The 17,291-nt window shown below is 40.0% G+C and overlaps 1 protein-coding gene across 3 annotated transcripts in view; it reads right to left on the reverse strand.

Moving 5' to 3' along the window:
* The window catches only part of usp32 (ubiquitin specific peptidase 32), a 210,533-nt gene that overhangs the window by 178,600 nt on the left and 14,642 nt on the right, over positions 1–17,291 (reverse strand). For all 3 annotated transcript variants that reach the window (XM_048557263.2, XM_048557262.2, XM_048557261.2), the window contains exon 2: positions 1,361–1,488. In XM_048557263.2, coding sequence (XP_048413220.1) covers positions 1,361–1,488 — 128 coding nt within the window. The remainder of the gene's footprint in view (positions 1–1,360; positions 1,489–17,291) is intronic.

Consider the following 17,291-nt stretch of genomic DNA (forward strand, 5'->3'; position numbering starts at 1 on the left):
GGTAGATAAAGATAATCTATTTCCACTGGTTTGGGATTCTAGAACTAGGAGGCTACATCTGAGAATTGGGGCAAAACCACTCAGGAGAGATATTGGGAAGCATTTCTACACAGAGGGGTAGATGCTTTGAAGTCTCCTCCACAAATGGCAGTCGATGCTGCCATTGTTACTTTTACATCAGAGATAGATAATTTTTTGTTAAGCAAACATATTAGGTGATATAGGCCAAAGACAGGTATACAGCGTTAGACAAATGGGCCATGATGTCCTTCAGTGGCAGAATTCAGCCATTCACATTACAAGAAAATGGCTGAATGGTCTACTCCTATGTCACTATATTATGGTTTTGTTTTCCCACAAAAGCATTGTGATATTCCTTTGCCAAGTAGTGGATTAGTTCTAAAAACTTAAATTCAAAATAAATCTGTTAACCAGAAATAAAGATTTTAAAAAGTGAATAAACATAATTCTAGACTTGATGCTTGGTTTTATATAATTCAATGGCAGAATCATGTATTATTCCCTTGTTATCAACATTTAGAAGATCTCTGGTCTGACCATTTCTCTCAAACCTTCAGGCAGATATTTCAATTTGAACCGTGAAGATTGAAAATTGCCAGGCCAAGGCAAACTTAAATAGCATCTTCAGCATTTTTGCTTTTGTTTAAAATTTAAATGGATGTTTGCTGTACCAGAACAGGTCAAATCAGTTACACAATCCAAACTATTCAATGTTTCTCTTTGTCGTTGAATTGAATGGATTATCTTCCTTTACCCAGAAATCTCGTCCAGACAAAATAAAATTTTCAAGTCCTGCATCAAACTAAACTGGGGCATTTTTTTCCCCCTCGTTAGTTCAGTTGCTTTTTACCACCATGTGTATTATAAACAGAAGAGACCAAACTCTGTCAAATTTTGAAACAAAATGATTTTTTTGTCAAACTAATTTTCTCATTAAAATACTGATGCATTTTGTTTGACACACATACGAGTCAACCTATATTAGGGTTACACATAATTCAAAGACAAATCATAAAGATGTGGCCAACAGAAGCACAAAGGTGAACTCAGGAATGCCAGCTATGTGGTATAAAGACATAACTGTTCTAATAACATTGGAATAAAATAAAATTTGGCAGGCCAACTGCGCCATGCATATTTACCGATTCCCTGTACATTTTAGCAGGCGGTGAGATTAAAATTCAGCCAGCCATTCACATTGTTACAAACTTGCAGCTCTAATTTGGTTTTCTGTCCACCTACATAAAAATAATCCCAGCTAAGGAACATCCACATGCTGAAGCCTTTATTAGCTATGATCTAAAATCTTATTACACTACAAATACATTTAAATACTCACTTCTGCAACTTTAGGTGGAACCCCATCTCCAAGAACTTCTCTTATAAAGGCTTGTTGGCTCATATAGAAAGAAAGTCCACTGGTTCTCTTGAAGGCATCTTTTAACCTTTTCAGTTCTACATCTGTAACTGTATAAAGGGGAAAATTGGTTAGGAGACGTATGCTGTGCAAAACTGCAATATTGAAGCTAACGTTGAGATTTTTAGCCAACATTTCAGGTTTATTTTGTGTGTGGTAATGCCATTTTGCTAAAAATTCAAGAGGGTGAAATTCTAAGATCGTCCCACTAAAAATACTAGCCATTGAGCAAAAAGTATAAAGAAAAGCAAACAGTAATAGCATGCATAAAGCTCAAAGTAAACTTGTGAGATTCTCTGAGGCAACTCTGAAAGCTATTAGAAAACTGTTAGAATAGGTGCAAATTAGCTACAATGAGATACTTTGAAAGAATGGAAGAACTACAATTACACAATGGAGTATTTTGCTGAACGTCACTCTAAGCCAACTTCATGCGAATTTACCATAACATTGAAAATCATAAAATAAATTCAATAATTAAGTCAGACAGCTTCACATAAGCAGTTAAAGGTCTCCATCTTAAGCATGAACTTTCTTTCTCCACAGATGCTACTAAAGTTGACGTGCTGCAGCACTTTTCAGTTTTCGTTTCAAATTTCGAGAATTCAGTGTTTTTTGTTTTGTTATTACGAGACAAGGGCTGACATTCCAAGTCTGTACTGTAATGATAGGTCATTATGCAATATTATTAGAAACTTGGATTCTAAATATGCCAGAACCATGTACTGCTTTAAACATGATTTGTATTTCTATAGTTTATGCTCAGGGGACAACAAAGCTTTATATCTTCTTTCAGTCGAATGTGGTCACAGGTTGTCCAAAGCTTTGTTTACATTTCTCTAAATTGTCTTTAAAATCAGGTAGTGAACTCTTCAGTGCATTAGAAACAAGGATAGAAGAGGAAAAAAATACTTGTCTCCTCGCAAGGTATCTTGTGACACAAGATGACAAAGACAGACAAAGACAGAAATATGCAAAACATTAGGAAATGTGCACAGATTCCTTTCAGAGACAGGCAAATCACTCAGAAAGAAGAGGCTTGTAACAGCAAAATCCAGAGATGTGCGACAGAGCATGATGTTGATTTCCAGGTCCATCTCCAAGTCTTATCCCGAGGGGGCAGTTAATGGGAAATCAGTCTAAATCTGACTCGCTTAATATCAATCAGAGAAAAGCTCCAGAAACAGAAGGCTGTAGAAGAAGTTAAAGATATTAAAGAAATCAGCAAAATGTGCTAGCAGTTTAAAAATTTGGGGGAAAGCATTAAAGAAATAGCATTGAGTAAATGCAAAATTTCCTGAAAAGGAAGTAATTTTAGCTAGCCAACTACATAACAAACTTTAAAGTAGAAATGGAGACTCTTCACAGTAAGAAAGCAAGTGAGGACAATAGGTGGAGTCTATATTCCTGATATTTATGATAAAGATCTTTTCACAGAATGCTCTGGTGCACTGTAATAAAAGGCTGAATTTTCCAAAATTTGGCTCAGTATCATTTCAGGTCATTCCATGGAAGATTTCTCTACATAGGTTCCAGTACAAAAGGTGAGCGCTAAGCAAACCCTAGACTTTGTGCAGGCTGTAAAACCTTGGAATGCATTTGTTAAATGGTAAATTTTAGCTGGGACTTTCCTAGATGCTCCTCTGGGAATGGAGACTTTGGATGCTCTTGGGTCAGCAATTCCCTGGTGTCAGTGGGAATGACAATTTGCCAGTGAGGCCTTAGGACATCACTGAAGCTCTTTCTTTGTCCACCACAGCTCACCTGCCATTTCAGAGCTGGTGGTAGAATGCCCGCTTGGAGAGTCTCACGTTTGTCACCTGGACATGTCCAGCCCATCGCAGCTGAGCGAAGGTCGTGAGACGCTTAAGGGTATTAACCTGGTTAAGGAAGCTGCCGCTGATATGACTCCTTCCCATCGGGTTAACAGAATCCTGCACAAACAGCACTGGTGGTAGTGCTTCAGTGTTTTGAGGTGTTTATTGTAGACAGTCCACATCTCAGAGGCATGTAGGAGGTGGGAACCATCACAACTGTTTACTACGAGCTTAGTGTCAGATCTGATGTTGACATCGAAAACCCTTTCCCTCAGGCAGCTGATAACTGTGTTAGTACACTGGAAACTATACTGGATCTCTTCAATAACTGCTTTGGTAGACGCGACAGGAAGTGTTGGAAGTGGCCCACGCTCTCCAGGGCCTCCCCATGGACCTCGACGATCAGGGCTTCACTCTGCAATGTCAGGCAAGGTTGGTGTAGGATCATCTTCTTGCAGATGTTCAGAGTGAGACCCATGCTCTCATTTGTCTCCATCAAGGTGACGATGATCTAGAGTTCGTCCTGAGTTTTCACATATGCAAGCATCATCCATCTACTCAAAGACCCCGGTTCGGCTGACTTTGATTTCGGCTTGAAAGCGGTGGAGGTTCAATAATTTCCCGTTGGTTATGGATACGTTACATTAGATCCACTCCAGCAGGGCATCTAGTCAGCGGTGAGGTGAAACATTGCAGCAAGGTAAATTGAAAAGTATCGAGGTGACAATGCAGCCCTGCTTGATAAGTCTGAATGGGGAGTAGTGGAGCTGTCATTACCACAATTTGCATGTCATCGTGGAGCAGACAAACAATGGTGACAAGTTTCATGGAGCAGCCAAAACAGAGATGCATAGTGCTTTCCAGTTGACTGTGTCAAAGGCCTTTCTAAAGTCAAAGGCAGCCATGTATGGGGTAGGTTCTGTTCTATGCATTCCCCCTCCAGCTATTGTGAAGTGAAAAATCATACCCATCATGCCCCTCCATGGACAGAAGCTGCGCTGTGGTTGCATCAAAAAGTAGGGTATGGAGAAGATCAGGAATCAAACTTCAGCCACAGCAGCTAAGGGGATAACTATGAGAAGGGGGGCAGTCAATACAGGGTTGAACTTAAATATATGCAGTATGATAGAGAGGGTAAATGAGCTTATAGCACAGATTTAAACTAGGAAATACGATGTTCTAGATGTCAGAAATGTAGCGACACAGGGATCAGGGCTGGGAACTTAATATCCAATGATACACACCCTATCTCAAGAACAGGAAGTGAGATTGCTTGCTCAGTAAGAAATGAAATTGAATCAAGAGCAAGAAGTGATATAGATTTGGAAGGCATAGAATCTGAGAGGATTGAGTTGAGGAATCACAAAGGAAAAAAAGATGCTGATCGGACTTGTACAGAGGCCTCCCAGCAATAGTCAGAATATGGGGAAGAAAAGAAATCAAGCAATAGAAAAGGCATGGAAGAAAAGCATTATAACCATCACAGGAGATTTCAATGTGCAGGTGGACTGGAAAAATCAGATTGGGAGCAGATCTCCAGAACAGGAATTTGTGGAATGTCTCAAGATTTAGATTTTGTTGGAGCAGTTTACGGTCGAATCCACTCGGGATCAGGCAATTGCAGATTTTATGAATGATTCAAAATTGATGAGAGGACAGTGACCACAATATGACAGAATTCACCCTGTAGTTTGAGAAGAAGCTAGAATCAGACATAATGGCATTACAATGGAATAAATAACTACGAAGGATGAGGGTGGAGCTGACCAGGGATGATTGTAAAGGGAGCCCAGCAGGGTAGACAATGAAGCAGGAGTTTGAGAGTAATTCATGAGGGACAGCAGAAATTCATCTTAAGGAAGAAGAAACATGCTAAGGGAGGAGGCAGTAAACATCACCGACAACAGAAGTCACAAACAACATAAAAGAAAAAAGAAAAAGCATACAATGTGAAGATTAGTGCTAAGCCTCTAAAAACTTTCAGCAATAAGGAGGGGAATAGGCGAGTTAGTTAGATAGTAATATAAAAGAGGATTGCAAGAGCTTGTTTAGATATGTAAAAAGTAAGAGATGGGCAAGAGTGGACATTGCACCACTGCAAGATTGAGCCAAAGAAATATTAAATGGAGAACAAAGAAATGGTCGAAGAATTGAATAGGTGCATTGTATCAACTTTCACAGAGGAAGACACCTGCAGCATACCAGAACTTCGAGAGAGTCATGGGTAAGAGGCAAGAGGTGAGAACACTGGCCATCACCAAGGAAGAGGATCTGGGAATGCTGAAGGCAGACAAACCACCCAGACTAGACGGACCACACCCTAGAGTTCTGAAGGAGATAGTGCTGATCTTTCAGGAATCACTGGAGTCAGAGGTGCTCAGCAGGCTTGTAAACGAGTAATGTAACAACCCTGTGTAGGAGGGGAATGACACAGAAGACAGGAAATCATAGGCTAATTAGCCTGATCTTATGCATTGACAAGATTTTAGAATCCATTATTAAGGATGAGATTGTGGAGTGCTATTGCTTTTAAAAGTCATTCACAGGATGAGGGTGTCACTGCCAAGACTAGCATGTGCTGTCCATCCCTAACTGCTTAGAGAGCAGCTAAGAGTGAGCAGTCACTTGTAAGCCAGACCAGTTCAAGATGGCAGTTTCCTTCCCTGAAGAAAATTAGTGAATCAGATGGAGTTTTTGACAATTTGCAATCGATTCATGATCATCATTTGGCTCAGTTTTAGACTTGGAAATACACAGCAAAATAGGGCAGAGTCAGCACTGTTTTCTAAGAGGAGGTCATGCCTGACAGATCTGTTAGAATTCTGAGAGGCGTAACGAGCAAGTTAGACAAAGACAACAGCCAGTGGACATGATCTATTTGGATTTCCAAAAGGTCATTGACAAGGTGCTGCACAGTAGGCTGCTAAATAAGAAACCATGGCTTTAGAGGCAAGATACTGGCAGGAGAGAGGACTGTTTGACTAGGAGACAGAGACTTGGGCTAAAATGAGCCTTTTTCAGAGTAGCAGTCAGTGACAATTGGACTTCCACAGGGGACAGTATTGGAACCACAACCATCACAAACAATCTAAAAGGACAAACTGAGGCCACTATTGCTAAGTTTGCAGATGACACAACTATAGGTCAAAGGTTAGGTAGTGGATGAGGAAATATGTAGATTGCAGAGGTTTTGGACATGCTCGGCAAGTGGGCAAAGAGGTGGCAGGTGGAACACAATGTAGGGAAGTGAGAGTTATGCACTTTTCTAAGAAGAACAGAGGTGTAGACTATTTTCTAAATGGGGAAAAGTTTTGGAAATCTCAAGACATAGGGATTTGCGAGTCCCAGTTTAGGGCTCTCAAGATTAATATGCAGACTCAGCTGGCTGATCGGAAGGCAAATGTTCTGTTAGCACTCATCTTGAGAGTGTGGAGATGTACTTCCAAGGCTCAGTATGACTCTGGTCAGAACACATTTAGAATATTGCAAGCAGTTTTGGGCCCATAGCTAAGGAAGGATTTGGTGGTGTAGGAAAGAGACTGGGGTAAAAATGATCAACAATCATTTAAAAGAGTGATCTTGGGATGAATGGCTTGTCACGAGGCACAGGTGGGGACCCTGGGTATAAATCTGGCAGAGTTTCCAACGATGAGGGGAAATCTCACTAAAACTTACAGAACACCGAGGAACCTGGATAAAATGGATGTGAAGAAAATATTTCTACTAGTACAAGAGACTAAGGGTACAGGCCAGGGCACAGCTTTAGAATGAACAGATGACTCTTTAGAACTGAGATGATGAGGAATTTCCTCAGCCAGCCAGAGTGTGGTTAATCTGTGGTACTCATTGCCAAAAGGACTGTGCAGGCCATGTCACTGGCTATTTAAGACAGAGGTCCTTAATTGATAAGTAGAACAAGAGTTATGGTGAGGAGGTTGGACAATGAGCTTAAAAATAATTTCAGCAGAGCAAGACTCGATCGGCTGAATGGCCTAATTCTGCTCCTGTATCTTACAGTCGAATGGAAATTACATATGGTGAGACATTAATGGACACAAATAGCTGAGTAGAAAGATTCTGTCTAGATGGTAAAATATTTACAAGAGAGTTCAGACTTTTCTCCTCCAACTTCATCCAATTCATTTATTCATTTTTGTCACACTGTCCAAAATAGCTCACCTTCATCCATGCCATTTAGGGCCTGGAAACATTCAGCTCACAGTACCTTGTGTGCAATAAACTTCCAAATTATTTTGTTATAAGTACACTGGCAGCCTCTTGTGAATATGTTCAGTGTCTGATCACAAATAGCAAAAATCCAATTTATGGTCTGCCAAGCCAATTCACCTAGTATTATCACCACCTGGGATCAAAATATGCAACATCTGCACATGGAAAACAATAAACTTTGGAATTCCCTCCTTAAACTTACCACTTTGACAAAGCTTTTGGCCTAAGCAAAAAAAATCACGCTGCAAGGCAATGTGTCAAACTTTACTGTGTAATGGTCCTGTCAAGACTTTTAGAGTAAAAGATATCTTTAAATTGTATATACAAACATTTCTAAAGCAAATTTCTACATGTATGAGAGAATAGGTCACTAAGAGCAAGACAATCATCAGACTTGGTTATAATAAATAAAGCTACGTTCATCATTATTAGAATAAATCTGACAACAGTTCTGGTGCCCATAGATTGATGCAGAATTCATAAACTGTTGTCAAAACTACATTACACATCCATGGTGTGTGCTATTTCCATTTACCATCTTTGCCGTGAGACTCAGCACTATAATCCTTGTAAAAACCAAAAGAACTGCAGATGCTGTAAATTAGGAACAAAAACAAGGTGCTGGAAAAGCTCAACAGGTCTGGCAACATCTGTGAAGGAGAAAACAGTGTCAGCATTTCGGGTCTGGTGACCCTTCCTCAGAACTGTAATCAATGCAATCACTTACAGCATGAACTTGGAGCTCTTACCTGCCAGCTCTGCATTAAAACTGCTGAAAAAGTCAGGACTACTGCATATTGAAGGAAGCGCTTCCTTAAATTGGTAATAGTAATTAAAACAATCCCTGAGGCCCTAAAAAATTAACTAATCTGGGTGGAGCTCCATTCTCTCAATGATTATTGCCGATTTTAATAAAACACCACTTTTTCCGTCTGCATTATTTATCCGCATTCCCAAATTGTTATAGAGTCACAGTCATATAGCACAGAAACAGACCCGTCTGTCCAATCAGTCCATGCCAAACATAATCCCAAAGTAAACCAGTCCCACACCTGTCTGCTCCTGGCCCATATCCCTCCAAACCTTTCATATTTGTGTTCTTAAACAAATGCCTTTTAAATATTGTAACTGTGTCTGCATCCGCTACTTTCTCAGGAAGTTCATTCCACATGCAAGCCACCCTGTGTCAAAATTTTGCCCCTCATGTCTTTTTTAAAATCTCTCTCCTGTCAATTTACATCTACATCATTGAAACATGCAATTATTTCCTGCTTTATAATTCCTGACATGAGAATACTTACATCTGACTGGCTGAAGAGCCTTGCTGTTTTTTTTAAAAATCATTTTGACAAATACAGCATACACTTAGAGGGCACTGCTCTGGAAAAGCTGCAGGTCAGTCAAAATTTCTGCTGACAGAATAACAAAAACTTGGACGCTTGTCCGTGAGGCAAACAGTGAGTGTAGTTTCTTTGCCACAAAATAAAATTTGAGCCATTAAACTTTCGGTGGCTTGATTATATTGTGGTATATTAGCTAATGTTGGAAAGTGTCTTCATCATTGTTATTCTATTTTAGTTATATTGCTGTCCCTCACAATGCTGGAAATCCCCACCACTTTAATGGAATTTAAACAAAAGGCCATGACTTTTTTTCAGCTTTAGGGCTCTGCTGACATTCAACATAAATACAGACAAATGACCAAGAGAATGCCAGCTTTGGGATTGTTTGTTCATTCATAGAGTTTGTCGTATGAATTTGCATTTATAAAACATCAGAATTTCCTGTGTATTATTCGATAACTCATCAACCAATCATCTGAAAGAAAGTGGATGCAATAGGCACACAATACAGATATAAAGTAGCTCTTGGTGCCACATTCTCAATATAAAAGAAACATGACACTCCTAACCAGAAGAACTATATGCAAACCAACAATGCATAGTTGACCCAGGAAGTCACATAATTGGAAAAACAGAAACAATGACTTTGACTGTGGCAGTATTGCTTATATCCTTACAAGAATGTAAAATTTAAAATGTAAACATGAATCATTTTCAGTATACAAAAGAGGATTCAACTGGAGGAAAGTTGTGATCAACTTCATAAAGAATATAGATGATAATAAGACAAAAATATTTGCGATGCAAGATTCAAGACCAATTTATGTTCAGACTAATAAGGAAATGCATTCTTCAATACTCCAACTGAAGCATAAACCAAGTTATGTTTTTTCCCAAAAAATTCTGCAAGGGTTAAAAATTTTAACTTGAAAGCAAAGACAGACGAAGTGGAAAAAATGCCAAAATGTAATTTTACTGTCAGCAAAAGCCAAAGAAAAGCTGAATACAAATCAATATTATATTGCCCATTCAAACTCTATTCTCTAAAGCCATAATTCTGATGTTTTGCCTTGAAACATCCCAAGATAACTGGCCAACAGATTGATCAAAGCACAGTAGAAATTAACAAATATTTTAAATAAGCAGTGAAACGGACAAAAAATTATTTATGGAAGATTTTGTGTTCCAACAGTTGAATAACAGCCTCCCAATCACAGGAAGAAAGAAAATCAGTATCAGGTGGCGATAGAGATAAAGCAGTTTTCAAAGAGGGCTGTATGACTTGAGGGATCAGAGCTTTCAGAAGTGAGACATGAAAGGTGATTTGAACACAAGGATTTAAAATTTTGATGTGCCATATGCAGGATTGGGGTTTGACATTGGTGATTACAGGACATTGTACATGTTAGGACATGAGCAACAGTTCTGACTGAACTGCAGACTAGAGGGTAGAAGGACATTGAAATACATCCAGTCTGAGGAATGGGGTACCAAAAAACACGTAAAAGATGTATAGTTGCATAGTTCCAGAGAACCATATGACTGCTCACTCATTAGAGAGATGTAACTGGTTGTGGTTTAACCCAAAAGTCACCATATCTCAGGCAAGAGAACTTGAGAAGGAGAGTTCTTCATGGTAGCCTCAGGCATTAAGGGAACTGAATTCATACTGTTGGCATCACTCAACATCACAAACAACCGCCCAGTCAACTGAGCTAACCGATATCTGTAAAACATCCTATAACCATAATAATTTGAAAACTTATTTTCTTTCTCCCTCTTGTAAACATTTTGAGCCACTAATTTCTCAACAATGTCAGCATTTAACTAAAGATTCTACACCTCAACATTAGAATGTAAAAGTACACATGGGATCCTTGCCCTCCAAACCACCTCCCACTAGCTCTGCAATTTTCTTCTGTATATTTATCTAACTTCCTTTAGCAAGTCACTAATTAACCTGCTTTCACAATCTTTGCAGTCAGTAATCAACTTAACTCAAGCACATAAAAATCCCCGTTCACGCTCCTGGATTTTAAAAATTACTTTAAAATCTCTTACTTCTTCCAAGTGAAGATAATTTAATCTTAACCATGCTGGCAAAATTCATAAATTCAAGTCTCAGAAGTTCTGTGATGTAGTAAAACTGGAAGGCAGTAGATCTTTAGAAGTTAACACCGAAGTGACTGCAAAACATGATCTTGTATATAAAAGATAGGAGTTGTAGTCATAGGAATTCTGTTTGTTAACTTTGAAATGAGTCCATGTTAAGTAAATGTGAAGCTGGATGAACACAGCAGACCAAGCAGCGTCTCAAGAGCACAAAAGCTGATGTTTCGGGCCTAGACCCTTCATCAGAGAGGTCATCATCCTCTCTGATGAAGGGTCTAGGCCCGAAACGTAGGCTTTTGTGCTCCTGAGACGCTGCTTGGCCTGCTGTGTTCATCCAGCTTCACACTTTGTTACCTTCGATTCTCCAGCATCTGCAGTTCCCATTTTCACTCATTTCAAAGTTGTCAGTTTTTGATTTATCTTTGCTTGAAGTGGCGGAGAGGAAAATCAGGGTATAAACAGAAAACAAATACAAGCTATGTCATAAAATGTTCACGATTCCAGCTGATGTTATGGCCATCAAGGCAGAATCTCAGTAGAAACTGGACTTGACAGATCATATTTTAAATTGTTTTGGTTTTATCAAAGTAGTCTTTCACTGAAACAAACATGAAATGCTGTAGATTTTGCTATAACAAAACAAAAGTCTATTAATAAAGTAGTGAAGTAGAATTAACTGTAACAAAACACCTATAAGTACAAATGCAAAGTTTTATTTAAAAATACACTAAAAGTATACTCCTATTAACACAAAAACACACATTTACAAGTTGAAAAGAAACAAAACTGCGATGTATAAAACCCAAAACACTGCACTGGTTCAGGACCCAAAAACACACAATCCACAAGTCTCTGTATCCAATACCTCTAAGTTTAAAGCATTTAACAAAATGACTTCAATTTCTGGACAAGTTTACTTCTTCCTGAATCTGTCACAACATACCCAACATTACTAACTACTTCAGGGTTTTATCCCAGTGCATCTGGTCTCGGACTAACACTTTCTTAATGAACGAGGTGAACTTATGGTTATGTATCCTTTTCCTCTTAGTAGTGCTGCTCTGTACAGGTGTTCTTTTCCAAGCACTTCACAGGACTGCTCCAACTCAACCTTTAACTGAAAGAAAACAACTCTAAACAATGGGGATAGTAGGAACTGCCGATGCTGGAGAATCTGAGATAGCAAGGCGTAGAGCTAGATGAACACAGCAGGGCAAGCAGAGGAGCAGGAAAGCTGAGGTTTTGGGTCGAGACCCTTCTTCAGGGGAAAAAAAGTGTTTTTTTTCCTGAAGAAGGGTCTCGACCCCAAACGTCAGCTTTCCTGGTCCTCTGATGCTGCTTGGCCTGCTGTGTTCATCCAGCTCTACACTTATCTCTCAACAACGGGTATTTCCCATTTTAAAAAAAATTTAGGCCTCGAAAAATCTGGGACCCCATTATCTACTTATTTTACTGCATCACAAAACAATCTAAGATAAAAAGAAATCCATTTGTGCTTCACAAAATTCATTTGTTCCAAAGCCAGGCCCAAAATCTGCTTTAAGATACAGGACTATGACTGCAGAAATACTTGCATAGACACAAAAAAAGTCAAATCACAAACTGAAAACCAGAAACCCATGCTTATAACAAACATTATCTCTCCATAATACATATTTAACAACATAATTTAGCGCAAAGTGACTTCAAAACAATAAACTTCAGTTACTGCATGTGGTTAATTTTGGGTTAATTTTGCAAGATGGAAGACAAATGTTCTTTCCATTACTCAAAAGTACGATTCGCCGACATAATTGCACAAGCAGCATTGCATTGACAAATCATTCACAAAAACTGCTTTGAAGCATCTTCTGGTCGGTAAAAATGAAAATAGATTCATAGTACACAAGAGAATATGAAAGATTATTAAAACAAATAGAAATTGTCTAACCAAATCAATATACTGCAATTTTACCACATCCAAAATATCCTAATGCAACATGCTAGATTAAAACAAATCCAGAAAGAGCTATTTTCGCAGCATTTAAATTTACACTTCTCTGCCCCAACTACGTTAATTAAAATTCTAAATCTCAGCCCAAATCCAACACCATTCTGGTAATGATACAAATGCTGGAAAATGATTGTTAGAACTGTGAAGTGCTTGCTGCACCTTGGAAACCGAATGTGAAATCATTGAGTTTCAATTATATTTTTGACTAAATCTATTGACAGTCAAAGTTAACAATTTCCTTTCAAAATTACATTATAATAACCTGTTGACTGTTATAAGGCTACTTTCTGCCAGTTGCATGTATGTCCAACATCAAGTAAGAATTCTTTTTTAAAAAAAACTCCCATGTTCAAACCTTTGCTTTGAATCAATGACAAAAATTAAATGTATTGTCTGTACTCAGGCAGCATAGAGCATTACACTTTGAATAAAGTAGAAAGATAGTTTAACATAATCCATGGAGTTGAAAACTGTGATTCCAGTCTATTGGACCTTTTCCATCCTGCGTTCCTTCCAATACATATCAGTCACTTACAACATTGGTAAAAACATAATTTTCTCCAATTCCTCACTCCCTCTCCAATTATTCCAACAAAACCCAAAGCTTTGACTTTTGTGTAGAAAACATTAGCACGTTAAAATTAAAATACTAAATGTGTTATTCCACTAAAATATCAGACAATGTCTTGCAGCAGTTTGGCTTTATCTACAAAAAAATCTTTTGAATGCTGTGTACAAAATTTGTGATAGTGAAAGAAAATTTAAAGTGTTCAGAATTCAGTAGAATTTTTTTGAAGACAGTAATGCAGTTTAAATTACACTAAATATAGATATCCGGGGTACAAAGATGTTCTCATGTTAGTGGTATAGCAATCCGGGGAACGAGTCAAATACTGGCACAGCATTTTAAGAAACTGAATTCAGTTTTTAAAATTCTAGAAATATAAAGCTGACAGATTAAAGAGTGACTATGAAGTTATTTAATTGTTCTAAAAGCTCATCGTTTAAAGTGCTATTTAGCGAAGGAAACCCGCAGTCCTTACTTGACCTGGTCCAATTTTTTTTTATTGCTGAATTTACTTTCCCCACAAAAAATCTTTTTGTACATACATAGGTACTAAAGCAGATCTGTACAGTCCATACATAAAGAAAAAACACGCAACTGGAATTGGACATTCCCTGCAGTTGCAAAAACTGAAGACATTTCTGTCTCATACAGGACAATATTTACATTTATTGTGAGGCAAAAAGGTGGTCTGATTACCGAATGAAGCCCCATTGTGCTTTGGCAGAATCTTAGATAGTGGTCTTTCCCCACTGACCCTGAGCTGTCCCAAGCCTGAAAGCATCCCTCAGCGCACACAGTCCTGGACCTTGGAGCTTGCCAGTCTGCAACATTCGGTCAACTTATTGCACCGGAAGATCAACAAGTTTCTGGCAGACCAAAGAGTTGTGGTCTTGCAAGCTCAGTCAATGTTTGTCTTGATATACGTCCTGGGGAACAAACCATATAGCAGAGCCATGAATCATGGAGGTACTTGGGACGAGCTTCAACAAAAACCACTTCCTCCAACTCTAGACTGTCTTTACATAGGCACGTTCCAGAGGAGATGGTATGACAGTCTCTTCTCCACCACACATACACACCCCTCCCCAACCACCCTGCAGCTGCTTCAACGATAATGCACTGGTAATGTGTGTCTAAGTTTGCGTGAAGTATCTCACGGGTAATGTCCTTCTCATCACCAGCAAAGCTACAGCTTGGTGCTTGGTGGAAGGTTCTGGCAATGAGGCATTCTGGCAAATAACCTTGAACCACCTAACTGGATCAATCCTCTGCTCTTCCCACAGGGTCTCAACAATACTGCTTAATGGACTTGTAATCAAAAGGTGTTTTCCTTTACAAATTTTTCCACGTGGGACAGGCAATACAGAACAGTGCAATGGAATATTTCCTGGCAATGAGGTTAGGCCTACCCTTTGCATAACCAGGGATGGGTTGAACTTCAGGGCACAGTGGCATGGTGTTTGTGTACAGGGCTACACACAGCTTGACGCAAAAAGTAGCCACCAGGATGAAGGCAACGTTGGGTATGTTCATCCCCCACTTATCCAGAACATTATACATGGTATCCCTGCAGATCTCCAGTTGAAGTGGAAGATGGCACAGGTGACTGTAGTAGTCAAGGCTTGGAGAATAGGACAGACGCGTGCCACACAAAATATTGAGACTGCCTCACACCTGACAACCAGGTTTTCAACCTGCAATAGAGGGGGAGTGGTGCTCTCACCCGCCTAGTTTCTGCGTCATCTTGGCAATATGCTCATCACAGGTTTTGGCACACACCCCAGGCCCTCTGAAGCATAGACCCAGCAGATTAGATCAGATTAGATTCCTAAGTGTGGAAACAGGCAAGATCTGATGATAAAGGATCGGTTGGCCCAGGTCCCATGGAATGTAGAGAGAGAGAGACAGAGAGATAATGGGAACTGCAGATGCTGGAGATTCCAAGACAATAAAATGTGAGGCTGGAAGAACACAGCAGGCCAAGCAGCATCTCAGGAGCACAAAAGCCAACGCCTCGGGCCTAGACCCTACATTCCCATGGAATGTAGCCTTGCTCTTGCCTCATTTTACTTAGGGTCATGAGGCCATTTTAAACTGGTCACAGATGCTCAAGTCTGTGCACTGACAGCAGAAAATGGCTGCCATCCATGTGCAAGGAGGCTTTGATCTGCAAACTTCCGCTGCCTGCAATAGTCATCCCTCTCAGGCTTGCATTCTTCCTGATTGATTTGGTGAAAGGCTCTGTACAACAGACAAACAAGGCGGGAAAAAGTGGGAAGTCCTGCCTGACTCCAGATCTGATTGGGAAGCTCTCCGATTTCCACTCATTGACTGAGACTGCACTAATGCTCTACACCAACATCAGTCAGATCAGATTGTGGACTTTCTCTCCAAATCCCATTTTTCTCCCCTTTTTGAGTGTGCACATCCCTCACTTAGGTGTGCAATATTCTGTTAAAGGCCTTCTCCAGGCCTGGGCTAGTGAGGCAGGTGTCCAACCCTATCCTGCATGTAAGTGAACACATCCCTGAGGCACACAACAACGCTCTCGTAGATGATCCTGCCTGGTACAACACAGGCTCAGTCCAGGGGCATCACCAGTCCTACAGCAGACCTGTCCCAGTCGGTGGATTTTGTAATCCACCTTCAATGGTGAAATTAGTAGTCAATTTCTAATTTTCTCCCTATCCTTGTCCGCTTGCAGACGAGCGAGATGATACCTTTCCTCATGGATTCGCACCACATTACCTGCTAAAGCACATTGTCATGCATCTCTAGTAGATCTGGTCAAAGACACAGAGAGCTGCGTGAAGCTCGGCTAGCAAGTGGTCGCTTCTGAGAGAGTTATATTATTTTCGAAGGATTCAAGAGTTTTGGTCAGATCATCCATAGATAACAGCTGGTCCAGCCTCACCCACATAATGTGGCAGATGACAAGACTGACTGAAAGACCAAGTTTCATGTTGTACAGCCTGACAAAATGATTTGCTGATCCTCAGGATGTGAGACTGAGACAGTGTTACCGATCCTTCAAACTGTTGATCACAGAGCTCTCCCTGTGCACCTTCTGGAAGAAGAAATGAGAATACATCTTATTCTCCTTCATGCAGCAGAATCTTGCCTGGAAGATCATCTCAGAGGCCTCAAGAGATAAAGTGAACCATCCTGGTTCTTCACCTCCTGGAGATCTTCCTTGATATCTGCCCTGACCATCTGCAGCAAGTTCTAAATGCTCTTCTGGAATTTGAAGTTTTCCCTGTCACTCTCCTTCACTTTGTGAGCACTTGAGGATGAAAAACCTCGAACTTCCCACCAGACCGCTGGAGACTCAGGATTTCCAAGATCCAACCTGTGTAATCTCTTTTGAGCTTCAGCAAATTCTGGGGTCAACAGTTTCAGTCAGCTTTCACATTCCTTTGTTAGACTGCTGGTCATCTTGTAGGTGGCATTTGGCCAGGAAGCAGTGGTCAGAGGAGAACACCAGCTTGGCGTCAGTGGATCTGACTAAAATGCTCAGGACACAAACTAGAAATCTATCCTTGAGCAGATAGACTGGTCTCTGGCCACAACCAGATGTATCCACACTATGCTCCATCTGGACAGATGAAGATGTAATACAGCTTAGTGTCTTTTATTATTTGCCTCAGGAATCAGGAAGTAGCATCCAGTTTGCTGTCAGCCTCTCAGGGTCGTCCAGATGCAACGACACGGATGAGCTCTCCAGCCACAACAGCTCCTCTGGGCATCACCAGCAACAGTAGGAACTGAAGGGCAGCACACTCTTTACCGC

This window comes from Stegostoma tigrinum, chromosome 27 (assembly GCF_030684315.1).
Source record: "Stegostoma tigrinum isolate sSteTig4 chromosome 27, sSteTig4.hap1, whole genome shotgun sequence".
Classification (NCBI taxonomy): Eukaryota; Metazoa; Chordata; class Chondrichthyes; order Orectolobiformes; family Stegostomatidae; genus Stegostoma; species Stegostoma tigrinum.